This window comes from Bubalus kerabau, chromosome 8, assembly GCF_029407905.1.
Source record: "Bubalus kerabau isolate K-KA32 ecotype Philippines breed swamp buffalo chromosome 8, PCC_UOA_SB_1v2, whole genome shotgun sequence".
In the NCBI taxonomy this organism is placed as follows: Eukaryota; Metazoa; Chordata; class Mammalia; order Artiodactyla; family Bovidae; genus Bubalus; species Bubalus kerabau.
This window is the reverse complement of record NC_073631.1, coordinates 50,381,150-50,404,746: the sequence shown is the minus strand read 5'-3', so window position 1 is coordinate 50,404,746 and position 23,597 is coordinate 50,381,150. Positions and strand designations below refer to the sequence as shown.

The window sequence follows — 23,597 nt, the reverse complement described above, 5'->3', positions numbered from 1 at the left end:
TGTGAGGAGCAAGACTGGGCAGTAAGTGGAAACTCTTGTCAATTGAGTAAATAGTTGATAAAACTAGGAAATAGCAAAGGATTGAAATCCTTTCAAGGATTGAAGATGGTAAGGGTAAATTTTGAGATTCAGAGTTAGGAAATCCAGTTGATATTTGGGTTATGTGGCTCAAGGTGCATGGGAGAGGAACTGACTGCCAAGATTTGGTTCTTTCAGCTTAAGATGCCTTTAATGTTCATTCTAGGTGGTTAAGTCCAGGAGAATAAGAAGGAAAGGAAGGATTCAGGACAGTAAGCCTGCCTAAGTAGAATAGATGTTCTTGGTGACCTACTTAGAGGCCATTTACTGAGCCAAGGCACAATTCCCTCAGCTATTGCATCCCTCTTTAGAGAACTGCTGTGGTACCCCCTACCCAGAAATGACTGAGAGGTTACACGCTTCCTCAGGGTGACCTGCAGTCATTAACTGCGAGATACAACCTCCTCCCCAGGCTCAGTGCTCAACAATTCCATGATGCTGCCCTTGCTTCACATCTCCCCATAGGATCAGACTGAGGCTGGGCTTTAGCTGAAACCACACCTTACTCAGCCTCCTCCTCAGGGCTGTTCTGCTGCCCTCACCTCATACAGAATTCACCAGAGATCACTCCCTGGTGAACTCCCTGGTAAACCGCCTGTGCAAGAATCCCTTCTGCAGGCTCTGCTCTGAGGAAACCCAACCTAACAACCAGGCTCAAAGGACGTGCATATACCTATAGCATCTATTGTTTGGCACTTTCCAGAAGCCATAATAGCCTCAGGTAGAGTGCAAGGGTAAGAACCCCACCACAAACTGATTTATACCATGAATATTAAATATTAGAGTCTCTTACCCCTAAGAGAAAAATTTAGGAGGATTAAGAGGATCTGGGGGCAAGTCCCTAACAATTAGAAAGAGGGGAAGTGCAGTGATGATTATCTCCTAACTGCAAGATTAATTTCTGAAGGACTGGCACAGACCATTTTCAAACCAAATGTAGGTCTGTTTGGATTACTGGGATAGTTTGGCCCTATGGGAGAGTTTATGGCTTTAGTGTAATGTCTCAGTCCTATTCGGGGTTTTTTTTTTTTTTTTTTTGAGTGTTTTTTTCCTTTTAGAGTGTTTTTATATGCATGTATGTGTGCGCTCAGTCATGTCTGACTCTTTGCAACCCCATGAGCTGTAGCCTGCCAGGCTCCTCTGTCCATGGAATTTTCCAGGCAAGAACACTGGAGTGGGTTACCATGTCCTATTCCAAGTGTTAAGGCATACTGTACAATAACATAAATACTGACACTTATGTTTGATGCTTCTATCATAAAAGAAAATAGAACTGCCTTATGATCCAGCAATCCCACTGCTGGGCATACACACTGAGGAAACCAGAAGGGAAAGAGACACGTGTACCCCAATGTTCATCGCAGCACTGTTTATAATAGCCAGGACATGGAAGCACCCTAGATGTCCATCAGCAGATGAATGGATAAGAAAGCTGTGGTACATATACACAATGGAGTACTATTCAGCCATTAAAAAGAACACATTTGAATCAGTTCTAATGAGGTGGATGAAACTGGAGCCTATTATACAGAGTGAAGTAAGCCAGAAAGAAAAACACCAATGCAGTATACTAACGCATATATATGGAATTTAGAAAGATGGTAACAATAACCCTGTGTACGAGACAGCAAAAGAGACACTGATGTATAGAACAGTCTTATGGACTCTGTTGGAGAGGGAGAGGGTGGGAAGATTTGGGAGAATGGCACTGAAACGTGTAATATCATGTATGAAACGAGTTGCCAGTCCAGGTTCAATGCACGAAACTGGATGCTTGGGGCTGGTGCACTGGGACGACCCAGGGGATGGTGTGGGGAGGGAGGAGGGTTCAGGATGGGGAGCACATGTATACCTGTGGTGGATTCGTTTTAATGTTTGGCAAAACTAATACAGTGTTTGAGGTTTAAAAATAAAATAAAATTTAAAAAAGAAAAAGAAAATACAAACAGAGCTATATAATGTCATCTGCCCCAAAGAGTTCCCAGGAAGCTTTAAAGATCAAAATGAACCTAATAAATTAAAAATCAACTATATTTCAATTAAAAAACAGAAACTAACACACCATTGTAAATCAACAATTCTTCAGTTAAAAAAATTTGCACATTGGGAGGATGTCTATTCCTGGAGAATAATATATCAAATCCAAAATCACAGCTTTTTATACTCTGCCCAAGCCAATAACCAAGGGAAAATAATTGATAGAAGAAAGATTTTTTTAACTCTATTGGAAAGAGCTTCAGGGAATAGTCCTCTATTAATTTTTAACTTTGATAGCCTCCTATTTGAATGACATGCCATCATTGTTTTATAATTTTTCTCATCATTTTTTTACCCAGGTGAGAATTCCTCCCATCTTTGGGCTCAAAGTATAGCAAATGTAGAAAATTGACTCAAACCCTTAGATAGACTCAATCACAGCTTTTTCTACCACCTCTTGCTACCAACTGGGCTGTCACTAGAGAAACTGGCCCTAGGGGAAAAAGAGAGGGTCCCACCAGTTTGCACACACACATACATACATCATCAAAACAAAGGCTGCTGGACTTCCACTCCCATCATGTATCCATTCATCAGGTCTAACTTCAGCTACACAGAAATGCTAGAGAAACGCAGAATCAGTCACAGTTGCCTATCTCGGATTAAACACCTCCCTAGGAATGGCTCCAATCCTTACCACTTATTACTAACTTTTTATGTTTTCCATTTGGTAAGAACACTGAAGTCAATAATTTTGAGTCTGTAATTGCCATCAACTCTCTGTGAGCCACAGCCCTTCTCTCTGTGCATCAGTTTCTTCAGCTTCAGGAAAGAGAGATTAATTTTGATCACTATTTCTGCATCAAGAAACAATGGTTAAGGGGACCCATCCAAGGTGGTGGCATAGGAAGACCCTGGATTCACCTCCCACAGACACACCAAATCTATATCTACATATAGAACAGTCCCTCAGAGAGTGAAATGATTTGGGAGAATGGCATTGAAACATGTATAATATCATATATGAAATGAATTGCCAGTCCAGGTTCGATGCAGGATACAGGATGCTTGGGGCTGGTGCACTGGGATGACCCAGAGGGATGGTATGGGGAGGGAGGTGGGAGGGGGGTTCAGGTTGGGGAACATGTGTACACCCGTGGTGGATTCATGTTGATATATGGCAAAACCAATACAATATTGTAAAGTAATTAGCCTCCAATTAAAATAAATATATTTTAAAAATAAATTAATAAATAAAGGAGAACTGAGGACTGACTGAATGGCTTCTGCACAATTGGCAATAGAAGTACCACACAAAGATGGGTAGGATAGACAGAGGCATGGAGTCTAGGGGAATCCCACCCTCAACATGGTGCCCTGCAGTAGGGATGGATATCACTGAGGGGCCCATGCACAAACTTACCCACCCTGAAAGCAAAAACAAAATAACAGTTTAAAGAGCACCTAGACTGCACAAGAAGGAAGTATGTCTGCCAGCAGGTCAGGAACTGCCAGAACACTCTCCAGGAATGGTGTGTGTGTATGTATGTATGTCTGTGTAATATACACACACACACACACACACACACACACACACACACATATATATATATATATATAATCTAATAAGGCAAACAGAATAAAAACAAACCCATAGATACAGAGAACAAACCGGTTAAGGTGGGGAGACGGGAGGGTGAGGAGGTTTGGATGAAATAAGCAATGATTAAGAGGTATAAACTTCCATCATGGGGATATAGTATATAGCATGGGGATTATGCTTAGTAATATTTTAATAACTTTGTACTGTGATAGATGGAAACTAGACTTGGTGATCATTTCATAATGTATTAAAATATCAAATCACTTGTTGCATACCTAAAACTAATATAATATTGTAAGTCAGTTAAAGCAAGAAACTGGTTGAGAGGACTTTCATACAAAAAAAGATTATATGATTACATAAATCAGAGGCCACCACAAGCTGCAGCCCCTACTTGAAGAATTCCTAGTATATTGAGCATAATAAAGGCTTTCATCAATAAATAAGTATGTTTGAAATTGTTGAAACAAAGGACTGTTGACCATGAGGACTTTTTGGGTGGAATACATACTGAAAATTCCATGTAGCTTGTCTTTGACAGAACTACTCCTTTTCAGCTTCATGGGTCTGTGATTATAGCTGGCCTGGTCAAACGCCAGGATGTTCCTGTAAAGTTATTTTTTTACGTGGAATGAATGTTTAAACCTGTAGACTTTGAGTACAGCAGACTACTTTCCCACAGTGTGGGTGAACCTCATCCAATCAGCTGAAGGCCGTAAAAGAAAGGCTGAAGCTTCCAGAAGGGATTTATCCTCAAGACTGCCCATTGAAACCCTCTCTGAATTTCAGCTTGAGTGGCCTTCCCTGAATATTCTGTACTTAAAATTGTATCAGCTTCTACCTGAATTTCCAGACTGCCAGCTTGCCCTGTGGATTTCAGACTTGCCAGCTCCCACAACTGTGTGAGCTAATTCCTTAAAATCAACCATTTAACCCCAATCTGAGTCTTTCTCTCTCTCTCCATGTTTGTATATGTGTATGTGTGTATATATGTGTATGTGAATATAAATGTGTGTGTGTATATATATGTGTGTGTGTATATATATTTCTGTGTGTATATATTCCTGTTGGACCTGTCTCTCTGAAGAGCCCTAATATGCTGGCATCGTGTTTTAATTGAACCAAAGACGTTATAGAATTGTAAAAATTTCCATTTTCTGGTTTTTGTTTTCTTGCATAATCCAAATCCTCTTGAGAGCTGTGTTTGTGTGTGTGTGTGTGTGTGAAAGAGATAATTCTCTTCTGGAGGAAACCAGGAACAATATGATGGTGCAGAAAGGGTTCCTTAGTACAAGATAAAGATAATGTAATTAAAAGATCAGGAAAGGGGAGAGACCCCTTGGTCACTCAGGGCCTCGACTATGCCACTAGCAGAAGTGTTACAGTGGTGCCCTGCTTCCTGAAGTGATTTGTGTTGGTCCTTTCAAGTTCTGAAAGCTGTGTTTTTCTAACTTAATGGCCAGTGTACTCAAGAACTTGAATCTGAATTGTCTCCTGACAAGCCTTTTAGCAGACCAGGTCTGTTTGAAGGGGTGGATGCCATTGTTAACCCAAGTTCCTGGCACAGCTTCTGCTTCAAGTTGGCCCTCACTAAATGCCTTCCATGCTAATGAACAATTTATAAAAGCTATTTAATGGTGATCTTGGCTTCATAGACTGTGTAGTTACTTTGGAATCCCTGGAGAACTCTTATTCTGGCATAGATATTCCATCCCAATAGTCCCTTGACAGAAGCAATTGCTACAAATAGGATAGACTCCTTTATAATTCCTAAATGAGCAAGGTTTTATCCTCTCAAAGACCCATTTTTCTATGTCTATGAAATACTAACAGTAAGAATTTCCACCCTTTAAAATTATTATGAATGTTGAATGTAATAATGAATTTAAAGTCCTTAGCACAACTTGACACAACGCCAGTGCTCAAGAGTTATTATGAACAGAACAAACAAGTTTCTCAGATTTTCACTACAGATTTTAACTGAATATAGTTGTGTCTTGGAATGCATTGTTGGCCCTAAATATAAAGCAAATCACTATAATAACAGGCAGCCATGTATGAACCTCAGATCAAAAACTCAAGTGAGCACAAAATATACCTTCTTTTTTTTTTTTTTTTTTTTTTGATCATTCCATTTAATTTCTCTTTCTGGCTTAAATTCTGTAGAATGGTAGAAACTTTCTCTTACCAATTTAGAGTATCCCTTTCCCAAGGTTTGTCTTAAGTGGGGCCTGCAACGAAGCTAAGGCGTTGGGTGGACTGGTGGAGGTGTGGCATCTTGCCCACTGGTCCTGTCTCCAGCACTTCCACAGAGACAGCTGCAGTTATGGTTGTGGGAATGATCTCCACAGGTTGGGGTTCAGATGCCCCATCCTTTCCTCACAGGCCCTTTTTATCTAGCTGTTTTGTAATCTTCTTCCTGACATGAGTAGGAGTTTGGCATCTGTCTGTACTTGCCTTGCCTCTCTGGGGCATGCAAATATCAGCAAGGATATCTATGGCTTCCTTTCTGCCCAGACACACGATTTCCACATTTTTCCTGGGATCATGTCATCTCTCAAGGGCTCTGCCTGGTAAATAAATTTTCATCTATTTCTGAATCCCTTGGGGTAGGGTGGAGCATTTCTATTTAGCTTTGATAAATTTCCTAAGAAATACTTAGTATCACCTCCTTTGGGGCTCAGTTTTTACATGTGCAAGACTCTTAGCTTTGTCAGAACACTGCTGAGGTTTTGCTTGAAAAGGAGAAGGGGAAATACTTAGATTAAAATATATATAAGTCAAAAATCCCAAACAACATTTTTTCCTGCCTCATAAGAAGTCAATGATAGTCTAATGTAATTCAACATTTATAAAAGAAAAATTATTTCAGGTAAATATTTTGTTTAGAAACATGATCCGAAGAGGTAAGTTTTTGAAAGAGTATAAACTCTACCTGGCAGAGGGGATAAAATGCTATATGTAGGGAACTGGAGGTAGATCTCAAAGCCTTACCCAATAGAAGGCCGGGCTGGTGGATGCTGCCACATCCCCTCAGTATTTGTTAGATTCTGGTTGAAAGTAACAGAAAGCCAACCTGAAATACTGATAGCTTATTCCAAAGAAGAGTAAGATGTCTCCTAGAGAGCAGGGGCAGAAACAGCTGCAGCCAGGAACAGGAATGCTATCAGTAGCTCTCCATCTTATCTCTGTTTTTCTTTTTGACCTCTCTTCAGACCATCTACATCTTTCTTTCATCCCTATAACACCAAAAGTAACCCAAAGAATTTTCCATGTTACTGGTAGGTTCAGTGATCTGGAAAGAGGCTGCTGTGAGTCTCAAATCAAAATCCAGATTCCTTGGGGAAAAACTCTGTTGGCCCAACCTGCATCTGGTATACACCTCTGAACCAATTATTTGTGGCCAGGGTCTAAACTATATTTGAAGGCCTTCCCTGGCTGTCCAGTGGTTAAGACTTTACCTTCCAGTACAGGGGTATGGGCTCAATCCTTGGTTTGGAAGCTAAGATCCCACCTGCCTTGTGGCCAAAAAATCATAACATGAAGCAGAAGCAAGATTGTAACAAATTCAATAAAGACTTTCAAAATGGTTCAAATAAAAAAAAAAAAAAACTGCACTTGAACCAACATGGCCACTCTGAAATCAACCTTGTGGATAAAAAGGAAAACAGGATAGTTTCTAGAAGAAAGAAGGAATAGAAAAGGAATTGAGTGAGTCCTGAGCACACAAAATAATGGAACCTAGTCAATAACCCAGTGGTAAAATTCTTCTCTAAGTCAAATCTGCCCTCAGATCCACTCAAGAACTTTCTTCCATCGCTGGTGAGGACAAATGTGGGGAGAAATGAAAAGCAGAAAGCTCTCTTCATGAGAAAGTTTAGGAGATCTGAATCATTGTTTGGTAATGAACTTTTTAAAGAACAATGTTCTTTCCCATAGTAGAGGAGAGAGGAAAAGAAGAGACAGATCCCACCAACTTGAGTAAGGGACAGGCTAAAGTTTTTATCTCTTGATATCTTCCCAGAAAAACTTTTTGCCATGGTGACTTTGAAGATTAATGGTATTTGAGGAAGGGATGGAAAATAACTTGGAGAGGTCCTGCCCCAGTACAGTAATATTTGCTTTATTGTGGCTTCATGAAAAGACTGTAACATTGTGAGCTATGCTCTCTTGGGACAAAGGGATGAAAAATGCAATGGTAATGGATCACTGACAGCTCAGGGCTAATTTCTGAGTCAGAAGATGGGAGATCAAAGCAAAAAGTTATAGAAGGGAAAACAGGGTTACATGCCTCCCCTCACAAACACTCACAAAGCAATGGTTCTAATAACCCCATTCTTAGGAAAATGGAAATGACTTGAGATTTCATTGTTCATGCTTATGCAAAAGACTGAAAAAGAATAGAAAAGAAACTTAATAATGCCAGTTGCCTGTGGGGGAATTGGATGGCCAGGCTACCATGGGGAGAAGGAGACTACACTGCATACTCTTATATTTTTACCCATATAATAGCTAATAAAAAATAAAATGCATTAAAACGTTTTAAATGGTAAAATCATTAATAAGTAGCTGGAAACAAGAGTAAAGGAGGAACAAGTTTCTGGCCAGACTTAATGTATAAGTTTTAAAATGGGAAGTTTTATAACAAAAAAGATTATTTTCCTACAAGGGAAAAGAATCTGAGAAAGAATATATATATATACACATTACTGAATCACCAAGCTGTACACCTGAAGCTAATAGTTGATATTGTAAATCAACTATACTTCAATTTTTAAAAAGTTATTTTGAAATGCATAAATTTGAAGATGGTGCAAATTAGTTTGTAGTTCAAAGTATCTCTCCAGAAACACTTTCGAGAGGCATGTCGTCAGTTCTATGTCAAGGGAAATGAAGTGCAAACCTGTATCCAGCAAAGTCTTTCAAGAACCCTGCAAGTTTCAATCAGTGTTCTTTTACTTCTGCGATAAGATCAGTATATCCAGAGAGGGTCCATATCTTCCCCATAAGGGGGAGGGCCTGGAATGGATAAAGTAAGAATCAGAGAAGCAGCTGACCCACAAAGACAATAGCACAGATCAGATCAGATCAGGTCAGTCACTCAGTCGTGTCCGACTCTCTGCGACCCCATGAATCGCAGCATGCCAGGCCTCCCTGTCCATCACCAACTCCCGGAGTTCACTCAGACTCATGACCATCGAGTCAGTGATGCCATCCAGCCATCTCATCCTCTGTCGTCCCCTTCTCCTCCTGCCCCCAATCCCTCCCAGCATCAGAGTCTTTACCAATGAGTCAACTCTTCGCATGAGGTGGCCAAAGTACTGGAGTTTCAGCTTTAGCATCATTCCTTCCAAAGAAGTCCCAAGGCTGATCTTCAGAATGGACTGGTTGGATCTCCTTGCAGTCCAAGGGACTCTTAAGAGTCTTATCCAACACCATAGTCCAAAAGCATCAAGCAAGAAGGAAACCTATGTTGTTGAAACATCTGAAACTACTGAGGGACTGCTTGGTATTGTAACAGCTTAGCAATAGCTGATTAATAATACCCAAGACTTCTTTTCTCGTGTGTTGACAATTCACTAATTGAATTCTCTAGGTCTGGACAAGTGTACTGTTGACATCTGAGAGTCCTACAGAACAGTTTTGACCTGGAATATTTCAGGGCAAGTGTTGCCAATCACCTGTGCCACAAAACAACACGACTTCTGCCAAACATGTGGTTTTGTGCAAGCTGGTCTCCTGGTTGGGGCCACAGAAAAGGTGAGTTGCACATTTTACCTCCTGACAATCGAATGAGTTGGCTTGTTGGATGGAGTTATTTAGGCCAGCCCATTTTGCTTTGTAGAGTTGCTGTCAACTGTCCTTTGGATGCTAGTTTTCTGAGTTTAGTTGTTTCTAGATCACCTTTGTGTCTATAGTGATAAAGCTATGCCTTTATATGGGGGGAAAGAAAACATAGATCCTGCCATTCTCTTTGTAATAAAGACCATGTGAAAAGGAAAATGTCATCTCCAGCACCTCCCTTGAGCACCTGCACTCTGCCTGCCTCCTGTGTGGTCAGAACTGATGCCCAGTGAGGAGTCATTAACTGTGTGGTGGTCAAGACAGGACTCTTGACGGAGGCCCATCTCCCAACATGGAGAATCATCTTTGACCACCCATGCCACAGACCCAGAAACATACACTACAGAATCAGAGATTTACAGACAGTTTTCTATGTGCCAAACACTATACTATATACCAGAGCACATATGAACAAAACACACGGAAATAAAATGTAAGTTTCTCCCTGGGAAGGTCATACTCTGTCAGGACACATAGCAAATACCCATATTTGGATACAGTGATGCTAAAGCCCATTTATCCATGTTATTTGCTTGTTTAAGATATTTATTTAAAAACAAGAACCCCAGAAATAACCCAAACTGTGTCATTCTCTTACCAGAAAAGAGATCTGTTCCTTAATACTACCAGTTTCAAAATGAAACACGTTGTATTAGCTTAGTTCATTCTTTGGGGATTTTTTATGATTCCCTCCCCCCCCAAAAAAAAAACTCTGGCTTGTTTTCATTTCAGAAGCACAAGCTCTGCTGTTTGTGTTTCATTTTCTCCTGAATTTTCAACCTACAATGTCAATCCTGTAATCATTTTATTTCCTTTTCATATGTGGCCCTTTCTGGTGACCTTTCATATCATGTGAGCTTTCTTTTTAAAAAACATATTTATTTATTTATTTGGCTGCATCAGCTTTTAGTTGCAGCAGGCATGATCTTCAGTCTTTGTTGCAGCATGCAAGGTCTTTAGTTGTGGCATGTGGGATTTTTCGCTCCGACATGTAAGCTCTTAGTTGTGGCATCCAGTTCCCTGACTAGGCATCAGACCTGGGCCCCCTGTGTTGGGACCGTGGGATCTTAGCCACTGGACCACCAGGGAAGACCCTCAAATGAGCTTTCTATAGCCTTTTTTTCCCATGGATAATCAAAGAAGTCAAGATTCACTTCCTTAATTTATTAGAGTTCTTCTAAGGTGACAGGGAATGCTCCCTGTCTTAAAATTTGTAAGATATCCTCAAGTTGAAAAACCCATGTCACTCAAGATGCGGAAAACTGAGATCAGTGGATACAGTTATAGAGAGGTAGATCTCTGCACAACATAAAAACAAATGTCTGATCTGCCTGTCTACCTCGAAAACTTTGGAGTTCCTCCTTGCTCTATGAGTTCACACAGAGACTGGATGATCACATCTCAGGAACATGAAAAGGAAGTGTTGAGACTCAGAGGGTGGCCAGAGCAGGAAGATAATGTCATTTGTGGGGCCCAGTACAAAATGAAAATATAGGACTCTCTGTCCAGAAATAATTAAGAACATCAAGATGGCAACAGTAGAGTGTCAAACTAGGTATGAGGCTCTTCTGAGCACAGGGTCACATGTGACTGCTCAGGTAACAGCTCAAGAAGCTGGTCCTGGGTCCGAGAATTGACGATGAACTCAAGGAGGCCTTGGAGTCCTTACAAAGCTGGAAGTATCAAAGTTTCACAAAATCAGCTGTCCTCAATCACAGAATTTAGAAGAAGATAGAGAAACCAAGGGGTCCAAGAGTTTTAAACCTAGACTTAGAAGCTGTATCCTTTATATTATATGGAAAATGTTTGTGTCTGTGCACTTTCTGTGAGAGGGTCCAGAACTTTAGTCTGATTATGAAAGGATTCTGGCAACCTCCCCACAAAAATCAAGAATCTCTAATCCAATTCCCTCATTTTGTCCATGAAAAAAATTGAGATTTACAGGAGGAAAAATAACTTACAAATTTGGAAGGCTAATTCCTTTGGAATATTTTTTTTAATATTTGTATTTATTTATTTGGCTGTGCCTGGCCCTAGTTGTGGAACTTGGTTTCTTCAATCTTTGTTGAGCTGTATAGGGTCTTTTTTTAGTTGCAGCATGTGGGATATAGTTTTCCGACCAAGGATTGAACACTGGCCCCCTGCATTGGAGCATGGCGTCTTAGCCACTAGACCACCAGGGACATCCCCCTTTGGAATATTTTAAACTTTGAATCTAAAGGGGACTCTCTTCATCACTATGACTTAGTTAATCAATTTAGTTGCAATTGCCTCATCAGTAAATTTATGTTTGCCATGGGCTTTTTTTTTTTTTTTTTTTTTTATTTTTAGACTTTACATACTGTATTAGTTTTGCCAAATATCAAAATGAATCCGCCACAGGTATACATGTGTTCCCCATCCTGAACCCTCCTCCCTGCTCCCTCCCCATTCCATCCCTCTGGGTCATGGTCTGGGCCATGGGCTTTTTCCATTTTATGCTTCTGTTCTCATCTTGATCAATAATCTGATTCATATTTTATGGGACATTGGCTTACACACTGTAACTTTAATTTTATGGTCTTAACTTCCAAAATACTTATTTGACTTCTAAAAAAGCACTGAAGATACATTTTTGGAACATTAAAGTTGGTTCCAGTTGTGGGATTAATAGAGTTAAAACTTCAGTCATTGGAATTTCGGAAGAACCTAGCACATTGTAATAGAGAAGAACCTAGCACCATTTGCCACCCTCTCTTATTACTCAAGCATGACTGCTAATATAAGCAAATAGACAATTTTCATCAGAAATACTAGCATATGTATAAACAACAATAGATTTATGACATAAATGTCATTTTCACATTTCCTTTTCCAAGTTTCTGTGTACATTGCCCTTAAAGCTCAACATGGTGAAACTTGGGTAATTACATTTTCCACTCATTGTCCTCTTCTGTCTCTTCTCTCTAGCATTTTCCTGTCTTGGGCCACAGAATTATTTCCAGTTCACAGTGGTCTCCTTAGAGTCCCTCAGCCTATTCAGGTCTTTGGTTCTATAGTACATCTTTGTAATATGGTCTTCTGAAAAATGTGTCATTTAATCTTTACAAATATCCCACATAGTATGGCCAAAGTTATTTTCAAAGATGGCCATACCAGTGTATCCCAACCGTGTGTTCTTTCTACTGTGTGATGTTGACATTTCTCCATCTGTGTTTGCTCCTCTTGAATCTGGGTGGGCCTTGGACTGTGATAGATGTCTCTGCATGACTACTGAGGCTAAGTCATAAAAAAGGCTAGAACTTCTCCCAGATTTTCTCCCTTGGAAACCTTCTACTGACATGGAAGAACTTTGCCATCCTGAAGCTACCATGCAGAAATCGCAGGAAGAGATGGAGGAAGGAGGAAGAGAGAATTACCAAGAGAAGGAAGGAGAAAGAATTAGAAAGAGAAAATAACCCCAACTTTTCTAGTCCCATCTGAGTCTTCCCAGCCAGGCACCTGACATATAAATGGACAAGCCTTTAAATGATTCCAACCTTTAGTGTTCAAACCACCACAGTTGATATCAAATAGAGAAGCAATAACCTGCCCCCTCTAATCCTTGCCCAGACTGTGGCAAAATAAATGTTCTTCTTTTAAACTGTGAAATTTTCTCATTTTAAAGCACAGTTTCGGGGTCATTTGTTACACAGCCATAGTAACTAGCCAGGAGATAATGCTACTTGTAAGAATCATTTGGGTGTAGGTGACCAAAAAGTCAATTTATACTTGTTTAAGCTTAACAACAAATGATCAGCTTATGTAACTGAAAGGTCTGGGACTGTTGTTGATATGCTTTTAACAAGAGCCATATATGATGTCCCCAAGACCCAGCCCCTCTTCATCTCTCCACTCTACTGTCTCCATGCTCCCCACACTTTCAGGCTGTGAATGTGTAATAAAGGTTGAGCAGTTCCAAATATTTACACTGTCAGATTCAGTTAAGCAGCAGCAAAGAGAGCTCTGCATTAACAGTCCAAACAGAGATCATAAGCTTAATTCCAGTGGCTATATTTGACTTGTCCCCATCCCCAAACCATGGAATGTGCTGATTAACCATGCTACAGGCACATATATGGAAAATCAGAAATTCATTCAAATACACCAAAAGTACAGGAATTGAGAAGGCTATTTCTCCCAAAGAAATCTCTGGATACTGGTCTCAAAAAATAAATAAAGTCAATAAATACTAGCTAGCTAAGAAACAATTACCCAGTTATTATTCTGGAACTATGTATGAGAAAAGGGATTTCAGCAGTGTTCCTCAGCTATAACCCTCCAGTCAGATGAACAACTTTGTCATTTGTTGCCCCACATGAGCTGAGTCCAGATTTGAACACAGGTCTGCCTGATATAAAAGTCTTTTTGCCCCACACCATGATGAAATAGCATTTCTACAATCCTATCTTTTCTTCTGATTTCTTAAACTTCACAAGTTTGAGTAAGAAAAATGAGAAAGAAAATCTTGCTGTTGAGAATAAGAATATTTTGTGATGTGAGAGGTAGGTTTCAATTATATTCTGTTTACCTTTTTCCTTAAGCTTCCTCCAGCTTTCTAGTGTAACATCAAGCAGTACTTGACATTGGCTTGAGATTCAATGCAAAGAAATGTCTCCAGAACTTGTTTTTAAAGAATTTAAGAACTTGTTTTCAAATAATTAATGTTTTTTAAAATTTATTCATTTTTTCTTTTTTAATAGTTTTATTAAGACAGAATTCATATGTGATACAGTTCACCCGATTCATTGGTTTGTTATATAAACAAAACTATGCAACCATCACCGCAATCAACTTTAGAACATTTTTATCACCATAAAAAGAAAGCTGGTACCAACTAGCAGCTACTTACCATTCCCTTCCCCTACCTCACTGGTCCGCAACTTTCCTTATTTTGGATACTTCATATAAGTGTAATCATACAATAATGCAGTCCTTCTGACTGGCTTTGTTCATTTAGCATAATGTCTTTTTGTTGTAGCATGTATTTTTATTTTTTTGCCAAGTAATATTTTATTGCCAAGTAATATTCTGCTATATGGATATACTACATTTTATGTATCAACTTATCAGTTGATGAATACTTGAGCTCTTATCACTTTGGCAATGCTTCTGTGAACATCCATGTACAAGTTTTTGTGTGAACATACGTTTTCATTTTTCTTAGATGTATATCTAAGAGTAGACTTCCTGAATCATAAGATCCTCAAGTTAACCATTTGAGGACCTGCTAGACTGTTTTCCAAAGTGATTGCATCATTTTCCCACCAGCAGGGTATGAGGGTTCCAGTTTCTACCCATCCTTGCTAACACTTGTTACTGTCTGACACTTTGTAGCTATCCTAGTTGGCTTGAAGTACTATCTCCCTGTGGTTTTTATTTGCATTTCCCTGGTGGCTAATGATGTCAAGCATCTTTTCATGTGCCTATCTTCATTTGTCTATGTCTTTTGTCTATCTTCCTTTGAAAAGTATCTGTTTATTCCTTGTCCATTTTTAATTGGATTATTTGCCTTTTATTATTAACTTGTAAGAGTTCTTTATGTATTCTAGATACAAGTCCTTTATCAGATGTTTGATTTACAAATATTTTCTCCCATTCTGTGAGTTGCCTTTTTACTTTCTTGATGGTGTCCTTTGGAATACAAAAGTTTGACTCTTTGATGAACTCCAATATACTATTTTTCTTTTGTATTTTTTCTTGTGCTTTTGCTCTCATATAAGAAAGCATTGCCTAATCCAGATCCACAAAGATGTGTGCCTGTGTTTTCTTCTAAGAATTTCATAGTTCTAGGCTCTCACATTTAAGTGTTTAAAATGGGGTCCTGGACCCAGTTCCAACATGTGTATCAGATGGCAGGGCATGATCCCTAGTACCAGCAAATAATTCTCAGACTCCAGCAGGGTCCCCAAGAATTCAACTCAATTGTGGCAGTTTACCCAGAGATAGCATCAGATTCCATAGGCTGAGGGTTCGATCCGGTAAGACTGCCACACTGACCTACTTCAGATGCCAGTTATAAGCCCGGGTTATTACTTGTATTGCTGACTGGCTGACTGTAGAAGTTCCCAACCTTTTTCTCCTCCTCCTCCTCCTCAAATTCGATTAATTTGCTCAAGGGACTCACAGAACTCTGAGAAATATTATAACTTAGTAGATCATTGCTTTATTATTAAAATACATAACTCATGAACAGCTAGGAAGAAACAAAGGTTTCATAAGTTAACAGGAGCCAAGCCTCCAACCCTGGGGGAAGAAGAGACAGGAAAAGGGGACTGGGCTTAAAATCAATACTTTCTTTAATTTAGATCATATTTAAATTGATCTCATTTAGAAAATGAGAAGCAGAAATGGGCTACCCAGTCTTCTTTTTTAAGAGCTTCTTTATTTTTTATTTTTATACAATTTTTAAAGGTTACATTCCTTTTACATTTATTACACAATATTGGCTGCATTCCCCATGTTGTACAATTCATCCTTGTGGTCTCTCTTGTACCCAATAGTTTGTATGTCCCGCCTCCCGACCCCTGTGTAGCTCCCCTGCTCTTTCCACTGGTAACTGCTAGTTTGTTCTCTGGGGGTCTGCTTCTTTTATGTTTTGTTCACTAGTGTATTGTATTTTTTTAGATTGTACATGTAAGTGGTATCATACAGTATTTGTCCTTCTCTGTCTGACTTAGTTCAGCGCCCTCCAGATCCATCCATGTTGCTGCAAATGGCAGAATTTCATTCTGCTTTATGGCTGAGTAGTATTCACTGTGTATATGTACCACATGTTCTTTATCCATCTGTTGATGGACTCTTAGGTTGCTTCCATATCTTGGCAAGTGTAAGTGATGCTGCTGTGAACATTGGGGTGAATGTAATCTTCTTAAATCAGTTTTGAGGTTCTTTCAGATATATACCTAGGAATGGAATTGCTAGGTCATATGGTAGTTGGGCTACATAGTCCTGCTAACCAAAAGGGCAGAAGCAATGAAAGGACCATAAGAGTGGAGCAAAAAGTGAGAAAAAGATAAATGAACATGTATCAGAAAAAAATTGGTGACATGCAAAATAAGAATGATACAGACAGAGAAGAGAGAGTAGCTTGTTCTAGGGAGTCAGGATATGAGAATTTACACAAGAGACTGCTTATTTAAAATTGAATTACAGACACAGAATTAGGCAAGAACCCTTGGGGAATGGCTCTAATTTTATTTTTGAGGAAGTGAACAAGGATTTGAGAAGAATCAAAAAAAAAAAAAGGGAAGAATTAAGTAGCAAATTTAAGGAACTTTTTTTAAGAGAAAAGAGAAATCGAAATAAAAGAATAGCATAAAATGTACAGAATCAGAGGCCCATTCAGTTTGCTGCTGCTGCTGCTAAGTCGCTTCAGTCGTGTCCGACTCTGTGCGACCGCATAGACGGCAGCCCACCAGGCTCCCCCGTCCCTGGGATTCTCCAGGCAAGAACACTGGAGTGGGTTGCCATTTCCTTCTCCAGTGCATGAAAGTGAAAAGTGAAAGCGAAGTCATTCAGTCGTGTCCGACTCTTCACGACCCCATGGAGCCTACCAGGCTCCTCCATCCATGGAATTTGCCAGGCAAGAGTACTGGAGTGGGGTGCCATCACCTTCTCCAGTTTAAGACATCCTATTTCCGAGGGCTTCCCAGGTGGCGCTAGTGGTAAAGAATCTGCCTGCCAATGCAGGAGACGTAAGAGATAACTTCGATCCTTGGGTTGGTAAGGTCCCCTGGAGGAGGGCATGGCAACCCAACTCCAGTATTCTTGTCTAGAAAATCCCATGGACCGAGGAGCCTGGCAGGTTGTTACAGTCTATAGGGTCACAAAGAGTCGGACGCAACTGAAGAGACTTAGCTTGCACACATTTCCAAGTACATGAAGCCAGCCTATATTTGGTGAAGACTGAACAAATTAAGATTTATAAGCATCAGAATTGTGCCTAGCAGGGAGAATTAAGAGTTTAATAAGGCAAGCAAACAGTTGATTAGCCTCCAGTGCTCTTATATAGAATTTCAAGAATCTACTGGGTAAACCACTTTTTAAGGAGATGCTGTAGGAGACTTTTGTTAATATTTGCCTGAAGGAAGTGACAGATCATGAAAGGAATACAATCAGACCAAAGGCACTGCTGAATTTTTGTGTGTACTTTGTGTACTTTCAACTCAGATAAAGTCATGAGTGTTGTGTTTCCAATTTTCTTAATAGCTACTATTTGCAATACTTTAAATTTTTCTTTTCCAGTACCACAAATGTTCTGTTATGCAATTATCCACCAAAGAGTGATTTTCATAGCACGCTTGGTTTCTTATAACATCATTTTATTTTTTATTAAAGTTCAATGAACCTACTTATCATTGGTTGATTGGTCCACTGTGGTTCTGAGGAGCTAGCATGAGGTGGTTCCAGGTTCAAACCTTATGCTGGATGTGTCATTTAGGACAAAGCATCTCATCTCTCTATTCTAAAATAATCACTACCTCAAAAGCTACCCACTCCAGTATTCTTGGGCTTTCCTTGTGGCTCACCTGGTAAAGAATCCTCCTGCAATGCGGGAGACCTGGGTTCGATCCCTGGGTTGGGAAGAACCCAAAATGGGGAGATTTGAAGTCAAATAGCTGTGAAGCTATTTCACAGCTAAATCACAGTTCACAGGGGCATTTGGAAGCAGGGTGTGGACAAACACTGTAGCTGCCTCTGGGCAGACGCGGAAGTGTCCTGGCACTGGGCAAGTGAGAGAAAGGAAGCCAAAATGGAAGTGGATTGGGCAGGGGAGCGAGAGGGGAGGAGAGGCAGTGCTTCTTACCACTGAGCTGTCTTGAACATCAGGAGAGGTGTTTCTATGAAAAACAGAATTAACCGTTAGTGGATAAGCTTTATGCCTAGATTTGGGCTTTTGTTAAAACGTGTTGGTATCATTTGGAAACATTTAAGTCCCTTCTCATGACCCAACATGAGAAGCCCAGGTTGATTTGGTTGATTATACTGTGGTTTGGAGGCTATTTAAAGTTCAGTATTTTATTTTAACAGGCTGTAGAGCTCTAGACTGAATGGTGTCTCAGTAAGTCCAACATAACCAGTCTTTCCTCTGGCAGACAGATAAGCAGGGCCACTGAATGTGGGGCGGAGGCTGTCCCTTGCCCTCACAAGTTCTCCAGAGGGGCGAGTGGGAGATCACTCCCTCCAGTGAGGCTGTTCTTTTCACCAAGATGCAGAAAAGGAGCTTTTCTATAACTTGTACAGTCATTCTAAGTGAGTTAATACTGACTATGGGAATTGATCTCGTTTATTCACCTAAACCCAAGGTAGTATGTTTGTGTATAAGGACCATTTGGCCCCAAAACAAATTAACAAACACTAGAATCGTATGTGGCATAAGACGAGCACAGTGTGAGAGGCTTGTGGACATGGGACTGAACCTGACAGAAAGAAGGGGAGATTTGTGTCTCTCATTTCATCTCACACTCACCTCATGGGCCTCCACTCATCTCTGGGTGGAACCTAAATGGAATTTGAAGTACTGTCTAACTCTCTTTCTCTTGATGTCAGGGTACAAGCAGAAACTCTCAAAAGAGGTGATCGGAGAGAGTTTAATAAAGTAATCTTTTACAAAAATGTGGGCAGAGTTAAGGGAAACCAGTAATGGATAGTGATTCCCCATGGTTGGCAACCTCTAAGTCAGGAGTGACAAGGGAAGGAGTATGTATCTGAATTTCCAGAGATGGCCCTTCAGGGTCAGTGACCTTTTGTAGAAAAGAAGCTCAGTCAAACCATAGTGCCTTTCTTCCTTATAGTACCAGCATCATAACACCTGTACCACTCAAAGAAGAATGTTCTAGAGATAAGGGCAAATGGATTCTTCTTTCTTCTTCCTTCCCTCCAATTTTTGAAAAGCTTTACACATTTTATAGTGCATATTTGGATTCTGATTTGTAAAGATTTTTGTTTTTCTATTATTTCTGATTGTTTTTAATTGTTCTTATAGAGATCAGATCAGATCACTCGCTCAGTCGTGTCCGACTCTTTGCGACCCCATGAATCACAGCACGCCAGGCCTCCCTGTCCATCACCAACTCCTGGAGTTCACTCAGACTCACGTCCATCTAGCCAGTGATGCCATCCAGCCATCTCATCCTCTGTCGTCCCCTTCTCCTCTTGCCCCCAATCCCTCCCAGCATCAGAGTCTTTTCCGATGAGTCAACTCTTCGCATGAGGTGGCCAAAGTACTAGAGTTTCAGCTTTAGCATCAATCCTTCCAAAGAAATCCCAGGGCTCATCTCCTTCAGAATGGACTGGGTAGATCTCCTTGCAGTCCAAGGGACTCTCAAGAGTTTTCTCCAACACCACAGTTCAAAAGCATCAATTCTTCAGCGCTCAGCCTTCTTCACAATCCAACTCTCACATCCATACATGACCACAGGAAAAACCATAGCCTTGATTAGACGAACCTTTGTTAGCAAAGTAATGTCTCTGCTTTTCAATATGCTATCTAGGTTGGTCATAACTTTCCTTTCAAACAGTAAGCGTATTTTAATTTCATGGCTGCAGTCACCATCTGCAGTGATTTTGGAGCCCAGAAAAATAAAGTCTGACACTGTTTCCACTGTTTCCCCATCTATTTTCCATGAAGTGATGGGACCGGATGCCATGATCTTCGTTTTCTGAATGTTGAGCTTTAAGCCAACTTTTTCACTCGCAGCTTTCACTTTCATCAAGAGGCTTTTGAGTTCCTCTTCACTTTCTGCCATAAGGGTGGTGTCATCTGCATATCTGAGGTTATTGATATTTCTCCTGGCAATCTTGATTCCAGCTTGTGTTTCTTCCAGTCCAGCGTTTCTCATGATGTACTCTGCATATAAGTTAAATAAACAGGGTGACAATATACAGCCTTGACGTACTCCTTTTCCTATTTGGAACCAGTCTGTTGTTCCATGTCCAGTTCTAACTGTTGCTTCCTGACCTGCATACAGATTTCTCAAGAGGCAGATCAGGTGGTCTGGTATTCCCATCTCTTTCAGAATTTTCCACAGTTTATTGTGATTCACACAGTCAAAGGCTTTGGCATAATCAATAAAGCAGAAATAGATGTTTTTCTGGAACTCTCTTGCTTTTTCCATGATCCAGTGGATGTTGGCAATTTGATCTCTGGTTCCTATGCCTTTTCTAAAACCAGTTTGAACATCAGGAAGTTCACAGTTCACATATTGCTGAAGCCTGGCTTGGAGAATTCTGATCATTAGTTTACTAGCGTATAAGATGAGTGCAATTGTGTGGTAGTTTGAGCATTCTTTGGCATTGCCTTTCTTTGGAATTGGAATGAAAACTGACCTTTTCCAGCTACTGGAGATCAGTGGAGAAATAACTCCAGAAAGAATGAAGGGATGGAGCCAAAGCAAAAAGAATACCCAGCTGTGGATGTGACTGATGATAGAAGCAAAGTCCGATGCTGTAAAGAGCAATATTGCATAGGAACCTGGAATGTCAGGTCCATGAATCAAGGCAAATTGGAAGTGGTCAAACAAGAGATGGCAAGGGTGAATGTCAACATTCTAGGAATCAGCAAACTAAAATGGACTGGAATGGGTGAATTTAACTCAGATGACCATTATATCTACTACTGCAGGCAGGAATCCCTCAGAAAAAATGGAGTAGCCATCATGGTCAACAAAAGTGTCCGAAATGCAGTACTTGGATGCAGTCTCAAAAACAACAGAATGATCTCTGTTCGTTTCCAAGGCAAACCATTCAATATCACAGTAATCCAAATCTATGCCCCAACCAGTAACGCTGAAGAAGCTGAAGTTGAATGGTTCTATGAAGACCTACAAGACCTTTTAGAACTAACACACAAAAAAGACGTCCTTTTCATTATAGGGGACTGGAATGCAAAAGTAGGAAGTCAAGAAACACCTGGAGTAACAGGCAAATTTGGCCTTGGAATACGGAATGAAGCAGGGCAAAGACTAATAGAGTTTTGCCAAGAAAATGCACTGGTCATAACAAACACCTTCTTCCAACAACACAAGAGAAGACTCTATACATGGACATCACCAGATGGTCAACACCGAAATCAGATTGATTATATTCTTTGCAGCCAAAGATGGAGAAGCTCTATACAGTCAGCAAAAACAAGACCAGGAGCTGACTGTGGCTCAGACCATGAACTCTTTATTGCCAAATTCTTATAGAGAAGAATTCCCTTATTCCCTATGTTATGAATGGATTCCAGATTCTTCTTTTTTTAATGTTTATTTATTTGGTTGTGCCAGGCCTTAGTTGCAGCACATTGGATCTTCAATTTTTGCTGTGGCATGAGTGATCTTGTTCCATGACTAGGGATTAAACCCAGGCCCCCTGCATTGGGAACGTGGAGTCTTAGCCACTGGACCACCAGGGAAGTCCCCCAACTTCTCCCTCATGCTAACTATTACATGGAAGTCATTCCATTTTTATTCTTCTTAAAGAACACTGACTCTCCCATTTAATTTGGATTATTAATTTCTAAGCCTGCTGAGGTCAGTTTTCATTCCAATCCCAAAGAAAGGCAATGCCAAAGAATGCTCAAACTACTGCACAATTGCACTCATCTTACACGCTAGTAAAGTAATGGTCAGAATTCTCCAAGCCAGGCTTCAGCAATATGTGAACTGTGAACTTCCTGATGTTCAAACTGGTTTTAGAAAAGGCATAGGAACCAGAGATCAAATTGCCAACATCCACTGGATCATGGAAAAAGCAAGTGAGTTGCAGAAAAACCTCTATTTCTGCTTTATTGATTATGCCAAAGCCTTTGACTGTGTGGATCACAATAAACTGGAAAATTCTGAAAGAGATGGGAATACCAGACCACCTGATCTGCCTCTTGAGAAATTTGTATGCAGGTCAGGAAGCAACAGTTAGAACTGGACATGGAACAACAGACTGGTTCCAAATAGGAAAAGGAGTACGTCAAGGCTGTATATTGTCACCCTGTTTATTTAACTTATATGCAGAGTACATCATGAGAAACGCTGGACTGGAAGAAACACAAGCTGGAATCAAGATTGCCAGGAGAAATATCAATAACCTCAGATATGCAGATGACACCACCCTTATGGCAGAAAGTGAAGAGGAACTCAAAAGCCTCCTGATGAAGGTGAAAGTGGTGAGTGAAAAAGTTGGCTTAAAGCTCAACATTCAGAAAACGAAGATCATGGCATCCGGTCCCATCACTTCATGGAAAATAGATGGGGAAACAGTGGAAACAGTGTCAGACTTTATTTTTCTGGGCTCCAAAATCACTGCAGATGGTGACTGCAGCCATGAAATTAAAATACGCTTACTGTTTGAAAGGAAAGTTATGACCAACCTAGATAGCATATTCAAAAGCAGAGACATTACTTTGCTAACAAAGTTTCGTCTAGTCAAGGCTATGGTTTTTCCTGTGGTCATGTATGGATGTGAGAGTTGGACTGTGAAGAAGGCTGAGTGCCGAAGACTTGATGCTTTTGAACTGTGGCATTGGAGAAGACTCTTGAGAGTCCCTTGGACTGCAAGGAGATCCAACCAGTCCATTCTGAAGGAGATGAGCCCTGGGATTTCTTTGGAAGGAATGATGCTAAAGCTGAAACTCTAGTACTTTGGCCACCTCATGCGAAGAGTTGACTCATTGGAAAAGACTCTGATGCTGGGAGGGATTGAGGGCAGGAGGAGAAGGGGACGACAGAGGATGAGATGGCTGGATGGCATCACTGACTCGATGGACATGAGTCTGAGTGAACTCCGGGAGTTGGTGATGGACAGGGAGGCCTGGCGTGCTGTGATTCATGGGGTCGCAAAGAGTCGGACACGAATGAGCGACTGATCTGAAGCCTGCTGAAGAAATGTTATTCTGAGACTTACCTATAAAACCTGATTATAAGAAGCGTAATTGAATTATGGGGTTAATGTATCTTTTCTTTTATCCCACACTGTTTTTTCCTAGTTTTCAGCCTTGTTTAGATGAATAATATCACTTGTGTGTGTGCATACTAAGTCACTTCAGTTGTATCCAACTCTTTGAGACTCTGTGGACTGTATATAGTCTGCCAGGCTC

The 23,597-nt window shown here is 40.3% G+C and overlaps 1 protein-coding gene across 9 annotated transcripts in view; it reads left to right on the top strand.

Annotated features, from left to right (window-relative positions):
* The window catches only part of NAMPT (nicotinamide phosphoribosyltransferase), a 378,494-nt gene that overhangs the window by 277,269 nt on the left and 77,628 nt on the right, over nucleotides 1-23,597 (top strand). For all 9 annotated transcript variants that reach the window (XM_055590238.1, XM_055590236.1, XM_055590235.1 and 6 more), the window contains one exon: nucleotides 9,255-9,418. In XM_055590238.1, the coding sequence (XP_055446213.1) occupies nucleotides 9,373-9,418 (46 nt within the window). In that variant the 5' untranslated portion in view covers nucleotides 9,255-9,372. The remainder of the gene's footprint in view (nucleotides 1-9,254; nucleotides 9,419-23,597) is intronic.